The 21,244-nt window shown below is 37.2% G+C and overlaps 1 protein-coding gene across 12 annotated transcripts in view; it reads left to right on the top strand.

Annotated features, from left to right (window-relative positions):
* The window catches only part of LOC115219822 (peripheral plasma membrane protein CASK), a 998,477-nt gene that overhangs the window by 970,843 nt on the left and 6,390 nt on the right, over positions 1-21,244 (top strand). For 9 of the 12 annotated variants that reach the window (XM_036509446.1, XM_036509450.1, XM_036509449.1 and 6 more), the window contains 3 exons: positions 2,593-2,673; positions 8,611-8,813; positions 17,132-17,218. In XM_036509446.1, coding sequence (XP_036365339.1) covers positions 2,593-2,673; positions 8,611-8,813; positions 17,132-17,218 — 371 coding nt within the window. Of the gene's footprint in view, positions 1-2,592; positions 2,674-8,610; positions 8,814-16,247; positions 16,329-17,131; positions 17,219-21,244 lie in introns of all 12 variants that reach the window. The other 3 variants (XM_036509454.1, XM_036509444.1, XM_036509451.1) reach the window with 1 other exon arrangement.

The following is a 21,244-nucleotide window of genomic DNA, read 5'->3' as shown; positions in this document are numbered from 1 at the left end:
CAGCTCATTAACTCCTCATGGTACTCTCATAATGCACAACAGGTCTTGGCCAATTTAAACTGGACAAGGATCATCTCTCTTTAAGATTTAGACATAGATGACCTCTTCCAGAAAGCCAGAAGAATCAGCCATAGTGATTGGCTGGTGCTTTACCAACCTCCAAATGACAAAATGCAATGATGGCTTCAGTGGGATTTGAACTCAGAGTTGAGAGAGAGCTAGAACACATAGTACAAGGTATTGTATGTGAAGCTCTACCAAATTGCCAACAGAATAAGGATTTCTTCTATGAGTTCTTCTTTTGATTAGTTAACTGTTTGTAAATGATTCCTTGAAAGGAAATGGTTATAGCATTCACAATTTAAATCCAGGGCTGAAATCTAATTAAACACTCATTAATTATAGCATATTCCCGCTCTTTGAACAATGGTCTGTACCTACCTACCTACATAAAGCACTTTTCTGAAACGAGCTTTGACACACACACAAAAAAAAGAGAGAGAAACCTCAGTGCAGATCTGCTGGTGGGAGACCGATTGTTGACTCCTCACCAGATGGGGGACAAATCGTTGACTCCTCACCAGATGGGGGACAAATCGTTGACTTCTCACGTGGTACACTATCAACCTAGTAAGGCTTTCTTTTTTTTTTTGAAACACTACAAAAATAATTATCTCCCTTTGACTGTGACAAACCCAAATTTACCTTTCAGTAATTCCTGCTCCTCTATTATAGTTTCTCTAACTCACAGCTGGACTTCATAAGTTGATTAAATAATATTGTGTATTTTGTTTTGTGACGTGAGTACATGTCACTATCACTTAGAAATGAGAACTCCCAGCAAAACTTCACACCAAGGGGCTCCGTCCACCTCTCATGTCAATAGTTTCTTGTCAGATCCCAGTATCACAATGTGTGTGTGTGTGTGTACCAATAGAGAGCTCTCTCTCTCTCTCTCTCTCTCCCTGATCCACACTATCAACACATGGGTTGGTTTCCCCCTCCACATACACTTCACTGCTGGTCTTTTATATCTAAGACATACTAACCCTCACCAATGATACCCAGTTTTATCACTCTTCATTCCTCCTTAACCTTGTAATAACTCAATTGACATCTTGTGCCTGTCTAGTCTCCATCGCCAGTAAAAGAATAGTCCTTATTCAATAGTCATTATTCATATTACATACACAACAACCCTTTAAAGTCACCACAAATGCAAGGCGTCACCTTCGACTAAGCAAAACAATATCTGGTTCTGGTCTTCCTCTTCAGGGCCAGCAACAACAACAACAGCAACAAACTCTCTACAAAACTCAGGTGAAACACAATGGAAAACTGCTTCCACATGTGGAATGAGGCTACACACACACACATCCTCTACAATATCCTGAACTGACCAGGTGGTCAATACCACTCCAACTTCTGACCCATGTAAACATTGTCTTTGCCCTTAGGCTCCGTCTCTACCCCCCCCCCCATTGTCCATTTGCATTCACCCACCCTAAACACAACAAGTAATTCTTCCTTTGGAAATTCCCTTCTTTGCACACATTTATCCTGCAGTCCCTGAGGTTTAACCACAGCATCAATCCCACATCACTCAAAAACTATGTCCCTTCCTTCAAACCATACTAAAAAAAAAAAAGACACAACCAACCACCAATTTATGAAAATAATCAAACTGAGGCAGTGACAATATGGACATTAATATAACTGATATGTTTATCCCTTTTGTCAAGGCATGTAAGACTCCACAACATCTCTCTTGACAGATTCTATCGTTGAGTAAATCCAACTATAGAATCTATAAACTGTGTGTGATGCGTTCTATAAAGACAACACATCGAAACAATACAAAACAACAAACAAAATATCTTTGATAATATCAAATGATTTAAGCACTGATAAGACTTGAACCGCTTTTCTCTCACTTACCAGCTAACCTCATCACCTGTCTTTTTATCTCTTTACACTGATTGTAATTACTGCCTCCTACCTTGAATTATCTCCACAGCATCATTTGTCAGTGTCTACTTTTATATCAGAATCATTTAGAGACAGGTCATAGCCACGGGGTAAGAAACTTGCCTCTGAATCACATGGTTCCAGGTTCAAACGCTCTGCGTGGAACCTTGCATGAGTGTCAAAGCCTTAGGAGTGGATTTGGTAAATGGAAACCGAAAGAAATCAATCATCTGTGTGTGTTTGTCCCCTACCACTGCCTGACAGTGTTGGTTTGTTTACATCCCTGTAACTTAGAACTTTGGCAAAAGAGAATGTTTGAAGAAGTACCAGGCTTAAAAAGAATAAGTCCTGGGGTCAATTTAATCCTTCAAGAAGGTGCCACATCATGGCTGCAGTCTAATGCTCGAATTGACCCCAATAGTTGACTGGTATTTATTAACCTCGATGTCATTTGAACATGCAGTATAAAGGGATGTAACTGAATACTAAATTTTTTCCCTTTGCTCTACCAATTCCCCCACCCTCACCCCCACCTAACAATTCCCCCACCCTCACCCCCACCTAGCAATTATCAAAATGTATCTAACAATTCATTTTTCTTCAAAATTTTGTCTTTTCCACCAGGCGCACATGGTGTTGGACGAAGGCACATCAAAAACACATTAATTACAAGTCATCCAAACAAATTTGCTTATCCCATTCCACGTAAGTATGTTCTACAGTTGGCCATATTGAACAACAGCACACAACTGGTGGATGAACGGGTTAAAGAGGGGGGGGGGGTGCGTGCATGCCTCTCACAACACTCGCCTTATCTAATCAAGGCATTTATTCATTAAGTACTCTGCAATTAATTAGAAATTAAAAATTTTACATTGACCAATTAAAATCAATGGGAAAAAAATGAAAATTATTTCCCAAGTGTGACTGTGTGGTAAGAAGCTTGCTTCTCGACCACATGGATCTAGATTCAGTCCCATTGCATGGCACCTTGGGCAAGTCTTTTCCTGGGCTGACCAAAGCCTTGTGAGTGGATTTGGTAGACGGAAACTGAAAGAAGCCCATCATATATATATATATGTATGTGTAATATATATATATATATAAATATATATATCGAAATTGAGCCAAATTCGATGACTGACACCTGTGCCAGTGGAGCACTAACAGCTCCATCCAAGCAGGATCACTGCCAGAGCAGCTGTCTGGCTTCCGTGCCGGTGGGGACGTAAAAAGCACCATTTGAGCGTGAACATTACCTATGTTGCCTTACTGGCACGTGAACAGAACAATCAAGCTAGGTCGTTGCCAGTGCCACTGGACTGACTCCTGTGCAGGTGGCAGGTAAAAAACACCATTTGAGCATGGCCGTTGCCAGTACTGCGAGACTGGCCTTCGTGCCAGTGGCACGTAAAAACACCCTCTACACTCTCAGAGTGGTTGGTGTTAGGAAGGGCATCCAGGTGTAGAAACTGTGCCAGATCAGATTGGAGCCTGGTGCAGCCATCCGGTTTGCCAGTCTTCAGTCAAATCGTCCAACCCATGCTAGCATGGAAAGCGGGTGTTAAATGATGATGATGATGATATATATATATATATATATATATATATATATATATATGGTGGGATTGACATCACTGTTTGACAACCGGTGTTGGTGTGTTTACATCCCCATAGCAATTTGGCAAAACAATTTACCAAGTTTTAAAATAGAAAGGTACTGGGATCAATTCATTCAATAGAAGTCCATCAAGGCAGAGCTCCAGCATGGCTGCTGCAGTCTAACGACTGAGACAAGTAAAAGGTAAAACAATATAAGGTGTGTGTATGTATTAGTTACCACCTGGTTGTTCTTGGAGTTTATTCTTGAATAGTAAAACATTGAGATCCGTACATCTTTAGTTATCATCCCATCTACAATACTGAACCATTGAGGTTTTCAATCTCCCTGTCTTTGACCCTCTAAATACAGTGGTATTGCAAGGTCACAGGTGTTTTACTGTTATTTGGCAACTGGTCAGTTGAGAACAACAACTTCTATCAAAGTCACAGCTGACTGACTGACCAAACATTCAGTAATGTCTAGTACACCACTGGCTTTGACCTAAACTCGTGTTTCTCAAACTTTTTACCCTTGTGTAACCCTTGAAATAAATTACGTCTCAAGGAACCCTGCACAAAAAAAAATTATATAACATCTTTCTCATATTTTTTCATTATAGTTCACGTGGTAAATATATATACACACACACACACATACATACATACATATAGGGTGTCCATAAATTACAGACATCACTAAATATATCGCCAATGGTTGTTATATTCTTTTTGATAACATAATAGGTTAGACAGGATGATGTCTATATACAATACTAGCAGTATCGCTCGGCGTTGCTCGGGTTTGTTTCAACCCTTTAGAATTGGAATTTTTGAAAAGTAAAAATTTTGCATTATGTAGTTTGTTATTCTCTTTAAGTGAACATTTTTCTTGTTGAAATACACCGGAAAATGGCGACGCAGCAGTAAAAAAATCGTAAAGAAACAGGGATTTTCATAGAAAAAAAGCACCTTTTTGATGTAAATAATTTTTGGTGTTAACATGGTCCGATTTGAATTTTATCTTCTATGGAAGAAAGAGCAAGCCTTCTTCTATCATACTTTCAATTTTGGTCAACTTGTGCCGCAGGGTCTCGGAGGAGATAGTGTTAGTTGAAGGCTACCAAACCTGCCATACACAGACAACTTCAGCTTTATATATATAGAGATGATTACTATAACAATATGTTGTACATGTATAGTAATATTATGATCATGAAATTAGCATTAGCTTATCTCAGAACCTTATCTCGGGACCTTAGCACGGAAGCCTAGGGCTGAGAAACGCTCAACTAAACACTTGATAACCAAGTTCATCTAGAGTATAAATATATAAGTAGGTACAACTTATTGCGATTAGTAAAGTGGGAAAGATTGTTTGACAAACATTTTGGTAACTTGCATGGTAAGTTCAAATCTTTCCATTGTTCCATTTCAGAGTTATGGCAGTCTTCAATCAATCTTTAATCTTATGCTCTTATAATCTGCAGCTTTCAACAGAAATTACTCTCATTAAGTTGTTATATTTTAAACTAAAATTTAAATTTTACTTGATAAATAGATTTAGTTTTAGTAAAAACTCAGCAAAATGATTAACTTCTAATTTTATTTTCAGTTTTTGAGGGCTGCAATATTTCATTAGCAGAACAGTTTTTATTGTTGGGTGCCTTAATTACTTAATTGTAAAGTTATTTAACTGCAGCTCTACCCAGACTGAGCAGTCCCATGATCAAAGGCATTCAAATTGTAACCAGCCCTTTTGTTAGGACAGGCACTTATCTAATGTGGTTCCCTTATTTAAGATAGCAGGGTGTGATTCGATGGATATTCGATCGTTATTTCTTGTGGGTCAAACGAATACATAAAGAATGACTTTTTGGTTAACTGTGAGGAAGGGTGGGGGTAGAATTTATTTTGGAAGGTGGGGGGTATCTGTCTTCAAGCAAACTAAGAGTTATTTACCTTGAAACACACAGACACACACACAAACGCAACTTAAAGACCGTGTAGTCATTATTATTAATTTAATATCTTAATGCTGCAAAGGAACTATTTAGTAAAGCATTGTTGCACTGTTGAAGACTGGGTTTTTAGTTCCACTTGTACCACATCTTGATTTACCAAATATTCCGTAAATCAATTTCAACTAAGTATTCTAGAACTCTCTGAACTAAACTTTCTTTCCTTTTTATAATTTCTGACACTGTTTGGCATCTATGTTTAGTGTGTAGTTATACCAAGGTACTATGAGACACTCCAGTCTGAGTCAACTACATTACGCTACTAGAGGACTCTGTCCAGGAAGTAATTATCTGAGATATTATTAGGTGGTATACTCTGTATCAATAATAGTACCATAGTACTACAGTCTAAAGTGCCAGTCTGTATCAAATATGGTACTGAAAATTGTTGCAATCTGTAGCAAATATTTACTTATATAATGAAGTGTAACAGATATATCTTTGAGGTATAACAAGGTGTTATATAATAAGGTGTCTAAGGTACTATCTTATACTATGGTTTGTATCATATATGTGGTTTCTATAGGCTCTTACAGTGTGTAATAGAGGAATCTATTTCAAACAGTTGGTGCTAAAACTTGACTATGAGCAAAAACATAAATTTACAGATCTAGCAAACAAGATCCAAACATTTTGATGCTAATTCCATTTCTTAAAACATGACTTAGCTTTTTGAAAAGAACATTGAAGTGAATATTGTTGATTTTCAATATCTTGTGTTGATCATGTTGGAATGAAGCTGGAAATAGAGTGGATAGTAAAAAGCGGAAAGCAATGAAAAATCTCCAACTCCAGAGGAAAATCCATGGAGAGAATGAAGAGAGAAATGAGATTCGTATTCGACAAATATCTTGGTAAACAAACAGTAATGTTTTTAATAATGTTACAGTAAGGATAATGCCTTAGCAAAGGAGTTAGTAAGAAAGAGAGAGAAAGGAGGAGAGTTATCAGAAAATAAAGAGAGTAGGAAGAGCAAAGGAGGGGGGTGGGGTGGAAAGGAGTGTTGTTCACTGATGCATAAAACAGGAATGTGAATGAAGCCTCTTATATGAAATGTTGTTTAATTTACTGTAAGAAGAGAGAAGAGGAAGGAGAGAGAATGCATAATTAGCTTTCAAAGTTTAATCAATAAGGAAACGGCCTGGTATCAAAGAGATGCAGCTTGGCATTGAAATTATTTCTTTCCAATGGAAACTAGTAGAGGAATTGTCAGGGGATCTATTGATAAGTAGCGACTATTGGCTGCTCTTTTGATCCCTTGATGCTGGCAACAGAGAGAACTAATATGGATCCTTTGATACATGCAATTATTTGAGATACTAGTTTACATCTTCAACAGACATTGATTTAAAGAATTCTTTGACTTTTTGATACTAGCATCTCTATTAAAGCAATTCTTGTACACCTTTTGATCAGCGGTTTATAAAAGAACTCTTCTGGCCGCCTCAGATCAGTTATTCTCAGTCTTGCAGATCATTTACCTTTTTTTTAGAATTCACTCAACCATTTACCGAACCGACTCTTGTAGAGTATTGGTGCTAGAATTCAATTATTGAATTTTAATATATTGACCTTAATTAAGCAATTCATTTAATGATGTGAACTTAACTCTTCATTCACACAAAATCAATCAAGAGGGTATGCCACTAGACTACAAACCCAGAGGTAGCAAGCTCACATCATTCTTTATTTTGCTAACTCAATTTTATACACCAAACTATGAAGAAGAGCAGGCAGATTGTCTGGAAATGTTCAGAGAATAAAAGCTTATGCAGTGGAGTACATAACCTTATCTGGTTAATCCCAGCTTTTAAGATAACAAGGCTAAGACCATACTGGAGCACTGACTTAGAACATCACTGCCCCAGTATGGGCTTAGCCTTGATATGTTAAACTAAGAAAAAGAAAACAATAATTTCTTGATAATCGAGATAAGTATCGTCAATGTCATCACTGCTTTGTGTCTACTCGTCCACAATGGCATGAGTCGGATAGTTTTTCTCAAGCAGCGCTTCATGGTCAGATGCCCTTTTCATTACCAATGTTTTTAGCCAACATACAGAGATGTGACGTACCTAGTCATAAAAACAACCAGGTGACACACAATAATGATTATTATATTTTAGTGTTGTAATCCAACGTCAGACTGTTATAACGTCCACTCTGGTATAGCAGTATAGTTAGTTAGATAAGACACAACTATCTATGACTGACTTTGCTGACCCAACTTCCTACATCACTGTATTTGTAACAATTAGCACGTACCACTCGTCACACAGGAGGGGTGTTCTATTATTATTATTGTTATTATTATTATTATATTTTAAACAGGATTGACGTAATTCTTCACAAAGGTAAACAGTCAAGACGAAGAGCACGATTCGATTGTAAGATATTTTATTAGTTGAACGATATTTCAATAGTATGTCTGTCTTTTTCAAGTTCAAAATAAGTGATAAAAATTCAAAATTACAGAAATTTAAACGTTTAAATTTCTGTAATTTTGAATTTTTATCACTTCTTATTTTGAACTTGACAAAGACAGACATACTATTGAAATATCGTTCAACTAATAAAATATCTTACAATCAAATCGTGCTCATCATCTTGACTATTATTATTATTATTATCATTATTAGTATCCCCATGACAATTAATCACTATGAAATTGCTGAAACAACTGTCAACTATGGAATAAAAATATCCTCAAAAACTCAAATTTTCAATTTTTATTTTATATATATATATACCTGCAGTAATTCATGTTTTAATGGTCAGTCACTTTAGGACCTCTACTAAAGCTAACAAGAGAACCTGTATGTGCTAAAAATAACAGCCAAATACCCTTAAATCAACCCTACAACATAAGAGATGAAAAATGGGTTGGTCATGATTGGAATGCCTCTGATCATAGAACTGCTTGTTAAGCTAAACAAATGCAATAATTATTTCTCAGTTGTAGACTTTGTTAATTAAATCTCTTTTGGTATAGAAATCATTTTCTCTTTGTCTTTCTCTTCAGACACAACACGACCGCCTCGAAAAGATGAAGAAAATGGGAAAAATTACTATTTTGTGACACGAAAGAAAATGATGGCTGATATAGAAGCTAACGAATATTTAGAATATGGAACACATGAAGATGCTATGTACGGAACGAAATTAGAAACAATACGACATATACATGCTGAAAGTCTTATGGCAATACTTGACGTAGAACCTCAGGTAATGACATCTTCATTAACACTGTCATCATCATTATCATCATAACACGATCTTTATCAGCATCGCTAACAATAGTCACCATCAACATCCTCATCATTAACAACAACATCATCATCATCATCATCGTTTAACGTCCGCCTTCCATGCTAGCATGGGTTGGACGATTTTGACTGAGGGCTGGCAAACCAGACGGCCGCACCAGGCTCCAATCTTGATCTGGCAGAGTTTCTACAGCTGGATGCCCTTTCCTAACACCAACCACTCTAAGAGTGTAGTGGGTGCTTTTTACTGGCAACGATCACGCTTGGATGGTGCTCTTGGCACCCTACTAGCATGGACACAAGTGCCAGTAAGGCGACGCTGGTAATGATCACACTTGAATGGTGCCTTTTATGTGCCACTGGCACGGAAGCCGGTTAGCCGCTCTGTCAACAATCACCCTCATATGGTGCTCTTTTAGTGCTCTTTGCACCCCACTAGCATGGATGCCAGTTGTCGAATTTGATTTTGATTTACATAAACGCACTAATTTCCAAAAGACTTTTAGCAAAGTCTTACACAATAAACAGTTCAGTCAATGGCACAACATAGCAACTTGTCTTCAATTCCCAATGGGAACTCAATTCATCATTTAAATACTTTCGGAAAGAAATGACATAAATGCTGCCATGTCTATTTGATGCTAACATTTCAGCTGTTGTGGCTTTGTCATAAACACCCACATTTATGTGGCCAGTGGTTCAAAAGCTTACTTTACAATCATAAGGTTTGGTGTTCAGTCCCATTGCATGGAACTTTGGACAAATGTCTTTTTATAACGTCAAAGGCACTAATGCTCTTTGAGTGGAATTTGGTAGAGGGAGATGGGGGGGGGGTAGAAAAAGGCTGTATGGAAATTAACATCTCTAGTAAGAACCAGTTGTCCCATGACTTAGAATTGAAACTAAAAATACTGAATTTGTTGAGAAAGTTAATTCAGTGACCATTTAGAAGCTGTTTCCTTGATTCATTTTCTTCGTTGTAGACTATACACTCACACAAGTGCACACATAAGTCTCCAAACTGCTTAGACATGTGACTTATACGTCTATGTTTAATTTCTAGCCCCTGCACCATAATTAGAAGTGATCAGAACGTTTTAATAGTAACACAAGACTACCAGTATTCCTTACATCATTTATGTAAATCTTTTCTTGGAGCTGTTATGACTTTTGTTTATATTTAGTTTTTAACTGAAGAAAAAATAGTTTGCAGGCATCTTTAGAAGCCATTTTCCAATTTTTATTTGTTTTTACATATTTTCTTTTTCTTGCAGCCATTTATCAAAGAGTCGTTGTTTTGTGCCCCAGAATGAGTAACAATTGTTTAATTAAGTGGTTTAATTTTGTCTGATTAAGATTGATTTGAAGATCATTGAATCAATAATTCATTGTGTGTGATTGTGTAAGAAACAGCTCACACATACACCTGTCATTTATTCAATTTCCCTCATTGGTGAGGGTCGTTTAATTGCCAACAATAAAGAAGATTCCATTGTTAGGCCCGGTGTGTGTGTGTGTGTGTGTGTGTGTGTGTGTGTGTGTGTGTGTGTGGTGTGTGTGTGTGTGATTGCACTGGCAAAATTATAGTAATCTCTAGTTTAACCAGACAGATGTTGTACTGAGTGAACCAAACAAAGTTTCTATGAAGCGTATCCCATCATTGGTTCTCAAATCTGTAGAATTTAGATGAGTCAGCAGCAGCAGTAGCAGTAGTAGTAGTAGTAGCAGTAGTAGTAGTAGCAGCAGCAGCAAATACCGAAACCCTGGACAGTGGTGGGGTCACTCAGCTCGTTTGTTGACAAAGAGCACGGCTGTCCATGTGAACTGATGTGAATTGCAGGACTCAGTGAATATCAACACCTCAAATGCACATTGTGGCCCCGAGAGCCCATCATTCCAAGGGCCCGTCCAGTCGAGAAGTGGTCAGGACAAAAAAACGCCATCTGCCGCTGCTGTTGTTGTTGTTGTTGTTAAGCAACAAGACGGGTAAGTGTGATTAGGTGATGGTCTAGGGCTTAGGGGGGGAGACCCCAGACCTTGAAAAAAAAAAATACTTTGGTCGTCTTGTAGTCGAGGGCTCTTCGTTGATACCCGACACCACTGGGAGGTGGCCCTCGAAGTCGCTGGAAATGAAGATCTCCAGGTCCAAATTCTTGAATGGCTGCCACTGCTGTTGGCAGCGGCAGAGAGTGATGAGTATCTCAGGGGGTAAACATTAGTGCAGTGAAGAAAGAATGAAATATCTTCTCTAGAGACTCAATGGAACATTGACATTAAATATGGACTAAGAGTTAAGAGTCTAATCGTACAGCTGAAGCCCCCCCCCCCTCTTGTTTCTTCTAAACTCATTCACTGTTCACTTTCTGTGCATATTCTGTGTGCTGTTACTTTTTCTGATCAGTTGTCGTGCACCTAAAGCACTGTATATAATGAGCTTGTTATTAATACTACCTTTTCTGGTCATATAAAAATCTATTAAATGACCACCAAGAGTCCATAAATGACCTGTCAGTTGAATGCCATTATGGTCAATTGAAAGAAGGCTGGTTACAGCTGATATTTCAAAATTATCTACTTCATAAAATTACTGTTATCTCATCCAACAACAATGATTATCGTCAATGTTTATTGATTGAATAAAGTTCATTCTTCATTTTTATATCGAAACTATCTTCAGTTTCTATTGTCTATTATGGTGAAATTCTCTCTCTCTCTCTCTCTCTATATATATATATATATATATATATATATATATATATATCACCGTGACCGACCAGGCTATCAGATGTTGCTACACATCGCCGGTCACAATGCACTTCACATTGTTTTAGCCTTCAAATGACACCACCCTGCTGGCTAAGCGAGCAGGCCCACAGAAGAAAGAGTGAGAGAAAATTCTGGCGAAAGAGTACAGCAGGGATTGCCACCACCCTGTGCCAAAGCCTCATGGAGCTTTTAGGTGTTTTCACTCAATAAACACTCACAACACCCAGTCTGGGAATTGAAACCGCGATCCTACAACTGCGAGTCTGCTGCCCTAATGACTGGGCTACTGCGCCTCCACACACACTCACACACACACACATATAGTTTTAGTCAATATATTTTAATGTGCATTTGTGTGAGTGGCTGAGTGTCTAATTCCAATAACAGAGCCTGGGGTTAGAATTCATTCCTAAAAATTATTACATTCTTTTACTCACTGGTCCTGTTTCTCCTTATACAACTCAGTCTGTACAAAATTTCTACACACCAAAATGTTCCTTTGTCAAGACTCAAATCTATTTGTGTTCATTTCAATGGATATTGGTCATACATATATTAAATGGATAAAATATGTAGAATGATAGAATGGATAGACAGATGAACAGATAGATAGATATTTTGATGTGGAAGATTTTGAATAAGAGACGAAATTCCTGTGTTTTTATTTTTTTCTATTGCATAATTATCTTAGAGGTTAAACATATTACTTGGCCTGGCTTCATTATTATACATTATGCAACTCTATGTCAGTCCAAGCCAACCAGTCCTGATTCCATACACACAGAGGCTATAATAACGATTTGGAGCAGTTTGTTCTATCTACCTTGAGTCAGAAATGTGCATCACTTTTAAGCTTAACGCTATATATATATATATATATATATATATATATATATATATATATATATATATGTATATATATGTATAAATATATACAGACATATATCATCATCATCATTTAAAGTCCATTGTCCATGCTGGCATGGGTTGGACAGTTTGTCCAGGGCTGGCAAGCTGGAAGGCTGCACCAGACTCCTGTCTGTTTTGGCATGGTATTCTATGGCTGGATGCCCTTCCTAACACCAACCACTCCAAGAGTGTAATGAATGCTTTTACATGCTACTGGCACGGGTGCCATTTGTGTGACACCGGTATCTGCTGTGACTGCAGTTTGATGCGTCGTCTTCTCAAGCACGGCATAATGCCAAACGGACTTAGTCATCGCCTGCTTGAAGACCAATGCTCGAAGCCCAGCATAATGCCAAACGGACTCTGTCCTTGACTCTGTGAGACTCAATGCTCGAAAAGTGCTTTTATATGCCACCAGCACGGGTGCCATTTGTGTGATACCGATATCTGCTGTGACTGCGATTTTACTTGGCTTCTTCTCAAGCACAACATAATGTCAAAGGTTTTAGTCATTGCCTCTGTGAGGCCCAATATTCGAAAGGTGCTTTTTACGTGCCACCTGCACAGGTGCCAGTTATGTGACACCAGCATCAGCCACAAATGCTCAAGCATAGCATATCGCTGAAAGCCTCAATCACTAGTCATTGCCTCTGTAAGGCCCAAAGTTTGAAAATGTTTCATCACCTCATCCCATGTCTTCCTGGATCTACCTCTTCCACAGGTTCCCTCCACAGTTAGAGATCAGCACTTCTTCACACAGCTGTCCTCGTCCATATGCATCACATGACCATACCAGCACATTTGTCTCTCTTGCACACCACATCTGATGCCTTTTATGCCTAACTTTTCTCTCAAGATGCTTACACTCTGTCCAACATGCACACTGACATTGCACATCCAGCAAAGCATACTGGATTCATTTCTTTCAACCCTACGCATATCCTTGGCTGTCACCGCCAAATTTACAAAAAAACAAAAGATGAAGACAGGTGTAGGAACAACAAGCAGGTGTATTAGTTTAACGCTCAGGAAAAATGGAAAAGTCCTTTATGTTTCGAGCCTATGCTCTTCGATAGAAAGGAATAAAAGAAAAAAATTGGAGAGAGAATGAAAAAAAATAGAGAGAGAAAAACTGTGTAGAGTTCAGCAGTCCAACCTGGTGAGTGAGAATGAGTGCTAAACATCAAGTTGGAGAATAAATATTGTTTATGTGTGGGTTAACAAAGCTACCAATGGTTTCATTTAAGATGGAATCTCTTAACAATTATCACATCTGCCACATAGGAATGTTGGTACTAATCTCCAATAATTATATATATATATATATTTAAAATTAATGCTAATAATTTTCCTTTTCATTAGAATTATAAATTTAACTGCTTAACTAATTCTCTCAGCACACCACATAATGTATTGGAGCCTATACTAAAGTTCTTTGTGGCAGAATATACTCATGGGAAATTTTCCAGTATCATATTGAAATGCACAAACACACACAAACATACATGTACACACATATAAACATATACATGATTTACACTTTAAACCTAAATACATTAATCCACTGCACCCATACCGGTTTCTTTTCATTGAAGTATTTGTATTATTACATTTCTTTCATTTCGAAAAGAAATGATTCATCATTCAGTGTTAGACTAACCAAAAATTGATTAATTCTCTCTCATATATATATATATATATATATATATATATTATATGTAATTTTTTTTTCAAATGTATGTATCTACCATTGTCTTTATCATGTATTAGTTCTTTAAAATTTGACATTTTATTTCAGGATATTGTCATTGAAAATTGCATCGTATTAGAAGGAAATTCAACAATTATTTCTTGGCTTAAAATTATAAGACAAAACAGAACAAGACAAATGTCTCACCAGTTTAAAAAGATCAATATTTTTGTAGACAACAAATGCTTAGATAATTATAAAAGACCTTGATAATTAAACAATATTTGAACCTTTATCCTTTTCTAATTAAATATATTAATGTATTCATAAGGAAAGGGATAAAATAATGAAACAAAGGGTTTGATTTCTTGTGTAATTTAGGGAAAAGCTTGGCCTCTAATACTAAAATCAATGTCACTGGATGGGAGTGATTGTTTGGGTTGAATTCATTTTCTGGCTCTGACATTCCTGACATGACAACTCTTAAAACATTTGGGGAGTATTAAGACTGCATAGAAGTTAGCAAGTCTTTTACACTTTCAAGTGATAACTTCATAGGGGCAGGGCTTTTTTTTTTTTTGTAATCCCTATATATTAGAACATAAAGGGTCACAACTTAAATGCTAATTGTCTCTTTGATTGTCTGTGCTAAATATAAACTGTTAATTATAAAGCAAATTAATATATCTTAAATGGTGTTTATTAACGTGTGTTTGATAAATATATTGTGGCTGTGGTAAGAAACTGGCTTCTCAACCACACGGTTCCAGGTTCAGTCCCACTTCATGGTACTTTGGGCAAGTGTCTTCTACAATAGTCTCAGGCCAACCAAAGCCTTCTGTGTGGACTTGGTAGACAGAAACTGAAGGAACCCTGTCACATATATCTATGTGTGTGTGTGTGTGTGTGTGTGTGTCTGTCTGTCACTGCTGGACAACTAATGTTGGTGTGTTTGTCCCTGTAACTTAGTGATTCAACAAAAGAGACTGATAGAATGAGTATCAGGATTTAAAAAGTTAAGTATTGGGGTCAATTCATTTGACTAAAATGCTTGAAGGTGGTGCTCCAGCAAGGCTGCAGTCCAATGACTCAAACAAGTAAAAGAGGTTAGATAACTACATGACTGACACAATGTAGCAGATTTCTTTACTAAACTGTAATTAGCAATGTTTTGGGGTACATTAATCCTCTTCAGATATATCCCAAATACCAACCTCATAGTTTGGTCTACTTGTCCTGGATGTGTCCTAAATTCAAACTGCTGACAGACGTCAACTCTGCCTTTCATCTTTTGCGGGATTTCAAAACATAAAACCAGTTGAGTGAGGAGGAACTGTTAGGCTATCAAACAAGATACCTTGTGGTATTTTCAGGATGTACTATGGTGGTTGATTTAATTTGTCACCCACTTTAACTCCACCACCTGGTCCTTAGATGCCTTTAACAGAGTTCATGTCGCAACCTTTTGAGAAGGGACTCCAGTTTGAAGATTACTTCCTCTTAAAAATCATGTAGACCCTGAAGAAAATTGAAGATCATGAGTATTGTTTGTCACTAAAAGACAAAGAAAGGTCCCAATATCTTAGAATGACTCTATCTCCCTACTAAAGAGAAATAGCCGTGAATGTAGACCCCCCCCCCCAAAGTGAACTTCATACTGATCCCTGGGTATCTCTTATAGGACAAAACTGAGTCATGTTTACCTGTGGTTGGATCATGTGCACCCTGTGTTATGCAGGTACTGAAGCAGAATTAATAGCAGGGTATAATAACAAAAATTAGCACAAATAGTGATTTCAGAATTCAAACTTGAAGTTTGTTTCCTAAATTATCATATATGATACAATATCTTGAATACATTCCCTGAAACCATCTAATTACTGTTGTAATTTTCAATGAATAACTAATCTCCAGTTAACATCTCTCTCAAATAAATGGCTTATCAATGGTCTGTCTTCTTCACTGCCACAGATTTCTCCCCCATGGACTAACATTTACACATATTTTTGTGCTTGTCATTTTTTTCAGGCAGTAAAGGTGTTGCGAACAGCAGAATTCTCTCCCTTTGTGGTATTCATAGCAGCCCCTACGATACCAGCTGTGACTGAGGTAAAATTTGATCCGGTGTCATCGTGTCATGCCTCATATTAACCTTCTCCAACCCATTGCTTTTCTGTCTTCAGCTGACTTCAAACCCTTCTGTGTTTACATGTGTGTGTGTGTAAAACCTTAGTTTCTTTTTCTTTTGTAACCCCTTTTGTTCCTTATTTGCTTTTTTTCTGCTGCTTGCCACCAGCTTATTCAGATGTCTGTAGAATCTTCTGCATTCAAAATATGTTGTCATTCAGTTCTCTAATGTTTCCATTTTGTTAAAAGAAATTTTTTTAAATTAATGTTATAATGAAATACATCCAAAATGGGTGTGTGTGTGTGTGTGTGTGTGTTATAAACACACACACACATGCATCCACCCACGCACTTATGTGTGCATACATAAATTACAGGACAGTTTTGGCTTCAAAAGACGAAACCAAACTTTTTCATTCTTTTAAAAAGAATTTACGCTATTTTGATGTTAAACTGTTAATTTCTTTGATGTGTTGTTTGAAGATTTGCATGAATATTCCGGTCTGGTATTAGTTCCTTCTGGAGGGAATGCGATGGGTGGAGGTAATGCCAGTGTCTGTGTGTGTGTGTGTGATATTATATCCAGCCTATTTTCCTCAGGTAAGGAAATACAAATATATTTTCTTGTAGGTAAGAAGGCAAACAACAATCACTGATGAACAAAACCTGTTTAGGATGCTGTGCCACGGCTGGGAGTTCCTGCTTGATGGCTTCTACCTTCCCCTGCCCACCTCTTTACTTTAGTATTAAAACGCATGGCATTGTCCCGCTTTCCTTTTTTCCAGGATCTGAAAGCTTTACGTTCGGCTGAGTTTGCTCCCTTCATTGTCTTTATTGCCCCACCATCTTCTGTCAGTGAGGCCCCACTACATGTAAGTGAATTGATGCTGTTTGCCAATGACATTTAACCTGGTTATGTAGCGAAGAGACAAGTCACCATCACAGAGTTTTAGCCTCAAACTGGAATGATTGTTTTCTCTCTCTCTTTCATGACTTTCAAAGCAATATTTTAAAATCTTAAAAGAATATACACAAAAATCTAAAAAAAAAAAAATGCAAATTATTCCTCCATGTTTACCTTAACTATTTCTGTTTACCTTAATTATTTCAACTTTAATACCTAGCGACAATAATTAAAGCACAAGTTTCTTAGGTCATGACGAATTCATTTGACTCAATACCAAAATGACAATGGTGGAAATAGGGAGCACATGGATGGGATGTTATCCATTTCACTGGAAAGAAGTGATGGGAAGGCATGTAGCATCTGGCTCACGTCAGCCATGCAGACATTAGCCGACCCTGCTTTCTAAATCTCATTTCCTTTGCTAATTACTGGTACCTCGTGCTCTACCTACCACCTTTTAGTTATATACTAATAAAGATAGTTTCCTATGTGGAAGGCCTGTTTAGTGTTCAGTCTGTCTGTGTGTCTTTGTCTTCATTAAATTGGTAGAAAAGGGAAGACATGTAACATTTGGAACAGAGAGAAACCTAGCAGAAAACTGGATTTTGGTGGGAGATTTGATTACGTCGACAGAGGGAGACAGGCGAGAATTCAAATTCAGTGCAGGTATTTTATTATACTCCTGGGCAGGAATACTTCATTCTGCATTCCTCATTTTATCAGGTTCTTAAAAAGAAGCACTGGATTCTCTGGGGAAATTATCTCATGTCTGTTATCCACTGAAGAATTTGTCACATTCTTTAGCAGTACTGGAATTATTGCACCACAAATAAATGGTATGGTAGATTTCAGGATGGACTTTGAACGAGGATATGTAGAGTATTAATACACAGAAGATTGAGGAATGTAATTTAAGGTGAAAAATCGCCCAAAACGATCTTGAAAGTTACTCATGCTGTCATCCAATTCTTTACTGTGTAAAGATGACCTGTGCAATGGACGAAAGGCTTCAGGTGTGAATTTATGTTAACGAGCGAAATTGTCATCTTGCTTCATGGATGTCAAAGGAACATTGCTATCTTAAGGTATGGTCATGCTGGGCAGGGGCACCACACATGCAGGGGCTCAAAGCTAATCTAGGTATGCTGTAGCTTGTAGTCAATATTATAGGGGCCTACTGCATTGTTTTGTAAAGCTGTCAAGGCTGCACTGTGTGGGATGTAGATGCATGAGTTGACTGAATGTTCATCCGACACTGTCAACAGCACACACAATTCATCTGTGAACGACTGAAAGCAGTGGGAGTACTATCAATTTGACAAGTGTTTAACTTCTCTGGATATTGGTTAGTGACATACTGACAGACAGGTTCCATCAGGGCTGATTTACCTGAAACTGCACAAAAAGAAAATATTTTCACTGGGTCTCACTGACCCAACAGCTAGTTATGGTACTCACATCAAACTTCACATCACAAGGGCACACCCTTATTTCACTGACTGCAATATACCCGGTTCATATCCTCCCACCAACACTGTCACATGACAATAATAGTGAGGACACCTAACTGTTACCGAACACAGCTGAAACTAAGGACTCTGTCGTGTATCAATAGCCAGGCCTCTTCGTTCCTACAACAAAATTATGTACGAAGGAGAGACGCATCTTGCTACTTCTTCAAATAAAAACACTGAAACTGGAAAAAGCTATTTCAGCATGCACCACGCTTTTTGTATCATTAAAAGTAGAGAAGTGTTGTCTGGTGGTACTGATCATAGTTCGTATAAATTAGTCTATCTGATGTTAAACACATCTCAAACAGACCTCTGTCATCAGATGACAGTCTATCAAGATATTCAGTAATGGCTTTGGTAATAAGAGAGATAACTCCACTCATGTTTCGATCTTGTTAGACCTCTTCAACAAAGCACAGACATACCTGAACTTGCTAAAGTAGAGTAAGATAGTCACTAAACAAGAATACAGGTTCATTACCCAACTAGGTGTGGGAACTGAAAAACAATGGTTAATTACACATTAAATGAGTGTTGCTGCTAATATTGATGAGCTATTCATGTGTTTACTGTCTACAGGTAGGCAGACTGAGCCAGTGAAAACAATATCAATGACAGTCTCCTGGTTATTGACTTCTCTACATCAGGATCTTTTGTTTCTTCTCTCATCTGCACACTCACACATCCTTCCATTTCAAGACAGTAGGAATGGATCTTCTCATAATTGCAACATCTCTATTCTGTGAATTATAAATATAACTACTACATCTTTGATTGATTGCCTTGAAGGTTAGATATATCAAATAAAGTGTTGACTTACAGCTATTAGAATTATTGATTTCACATTCTGAAAGTTCCTTGAAGAAAAATATCAGCAAATACAAAGCAAAAAAAAAAAAAAGAAAAGAAATTGTTGCTGTATTTGTTTTGTAAGATTCTTTATAAGAAACGAAGAGACAAACACTGTTGTCCTTTGGAAGGCTCATATTGCTAATGAAAACACACACACTGATTGCATTTCACTTTAGTTTTAATATCAATTAGATCTATCTAATTAATGAATTTATCAATTAACTGATTACTTTATAATAAAACTTTTATGAAATATGATCAATGCATTTGTTTTAATTGCCAGCATAACCATCCCAAAGTACAACTATACCTACACGTTGGTGTGTGTGTGTGTGTGTGTATACATATACATAAAACATAAACACAAAACACACTCAATGCATGTGTCAAATATTTACAATTTTCTCAGCATAACTTCGGTTTTGCTGAGCATGGCTTATTCCCACTGTGACAGTTTAAAAAAACCTTAGCTGGAGTAACATAAAAGTCAGTTGAAAAAAATTAGAATATTTTGAATTCTTTTTCAACTCAGTTGAACTCCACACACACACACACACACATTTACAGAGACAAATGTAGACTGTCACTAAACACTGCTCCAGTCACCATCAAATTACTAATGACATTAATTCAAATTTGATTGGTCAAGATGGGTAACGCCTGTTACTTGCAAAGGTGTTCAATAAGCAGAAAATATGAAGACCTTGGAGATTACCTTTAAAATTATTACTGTGAAATTGGTACAAACATAAAGACATTCATTAACCATGTGGCAGTTATAATGAAGGTGATACTAATAGTTATAAATTAGAAGACTGTGGTGTAGCACAAACACTAGAGCACCATTAAGTTAATTAGCATATTTCATTTTTCAGTCTTATTAAGACTCTTCGGCAAACCTTTGAGTTCACTGTAGGTTTTGGTTTCCCTTCTACATGGTTTGTTTAAAATTCTGACCTGATTTTATAAACTATTATTCAACCTCCATTCCACTGTAAATTTTCCAGTAATCATCATCATCATCTTCATTACTCCAGCTTGCCTTCCACCAAGGTCAACTTGGCCTCTCATCTCTCTTCATAAAATAAAGTACCAGTGTACTTTTATCCCCCTTGATAAAATAAAGTACTGGGGTGTATGATATCAAAATTTTCACATCCCTTGATACTACTACTAAGTGAAAATTGGTGCTTTGAAGATAGTAGGTTGTAGCAACAAGATGGTGGGTGAAAAAGATGGTTATTTTGTTGTTGTTGTTGTTGTTGTACAATGACAATTATTCCTGTGTCCTGCCTGTATTTCGGTGACGTTGCCACAGAACCATTACAATTCCCTTTGGCACAATGCAAGTTTATCTACATTTATTGCAAAGTGTAATTCTGTGTAAAAGCATAGTGCATGCATATGCAGTGATGTAGATATATACATATATATAGGTGCAAGAGTGGCTGTGTGGTAAGATGCTTGCTTCCCAACCACATGGTTCTGGGTTCAGTCCCACTGCGTGACACCTTGGTCAAGTATCTTCTACTATAGCTTCAGGCTGACCAAAGCCTTGAGAGTGGATTTGGTAGATGGAAACTGAAACAAGGCCATTGTGTGTGTGTGTGTATATATATATATGT

This window comes from Octopus sinensis, linkage group LG15 (genome assembly GCF_006345805.1).
Source record: "Octopus sinensis linkage group LG15, ASM634580v1, whole genome shotgun sequence".
NCBI lineage: Eukaryota > Metazoa > Mollusca > Cephalopoda > Octopoda > Octopodidae > Octopus > Octopus sinensis.
Note: the sequence above shows the minus strand (reverse complement) of the source record. Positions and strands in the feature narration are given on the sequence as shown.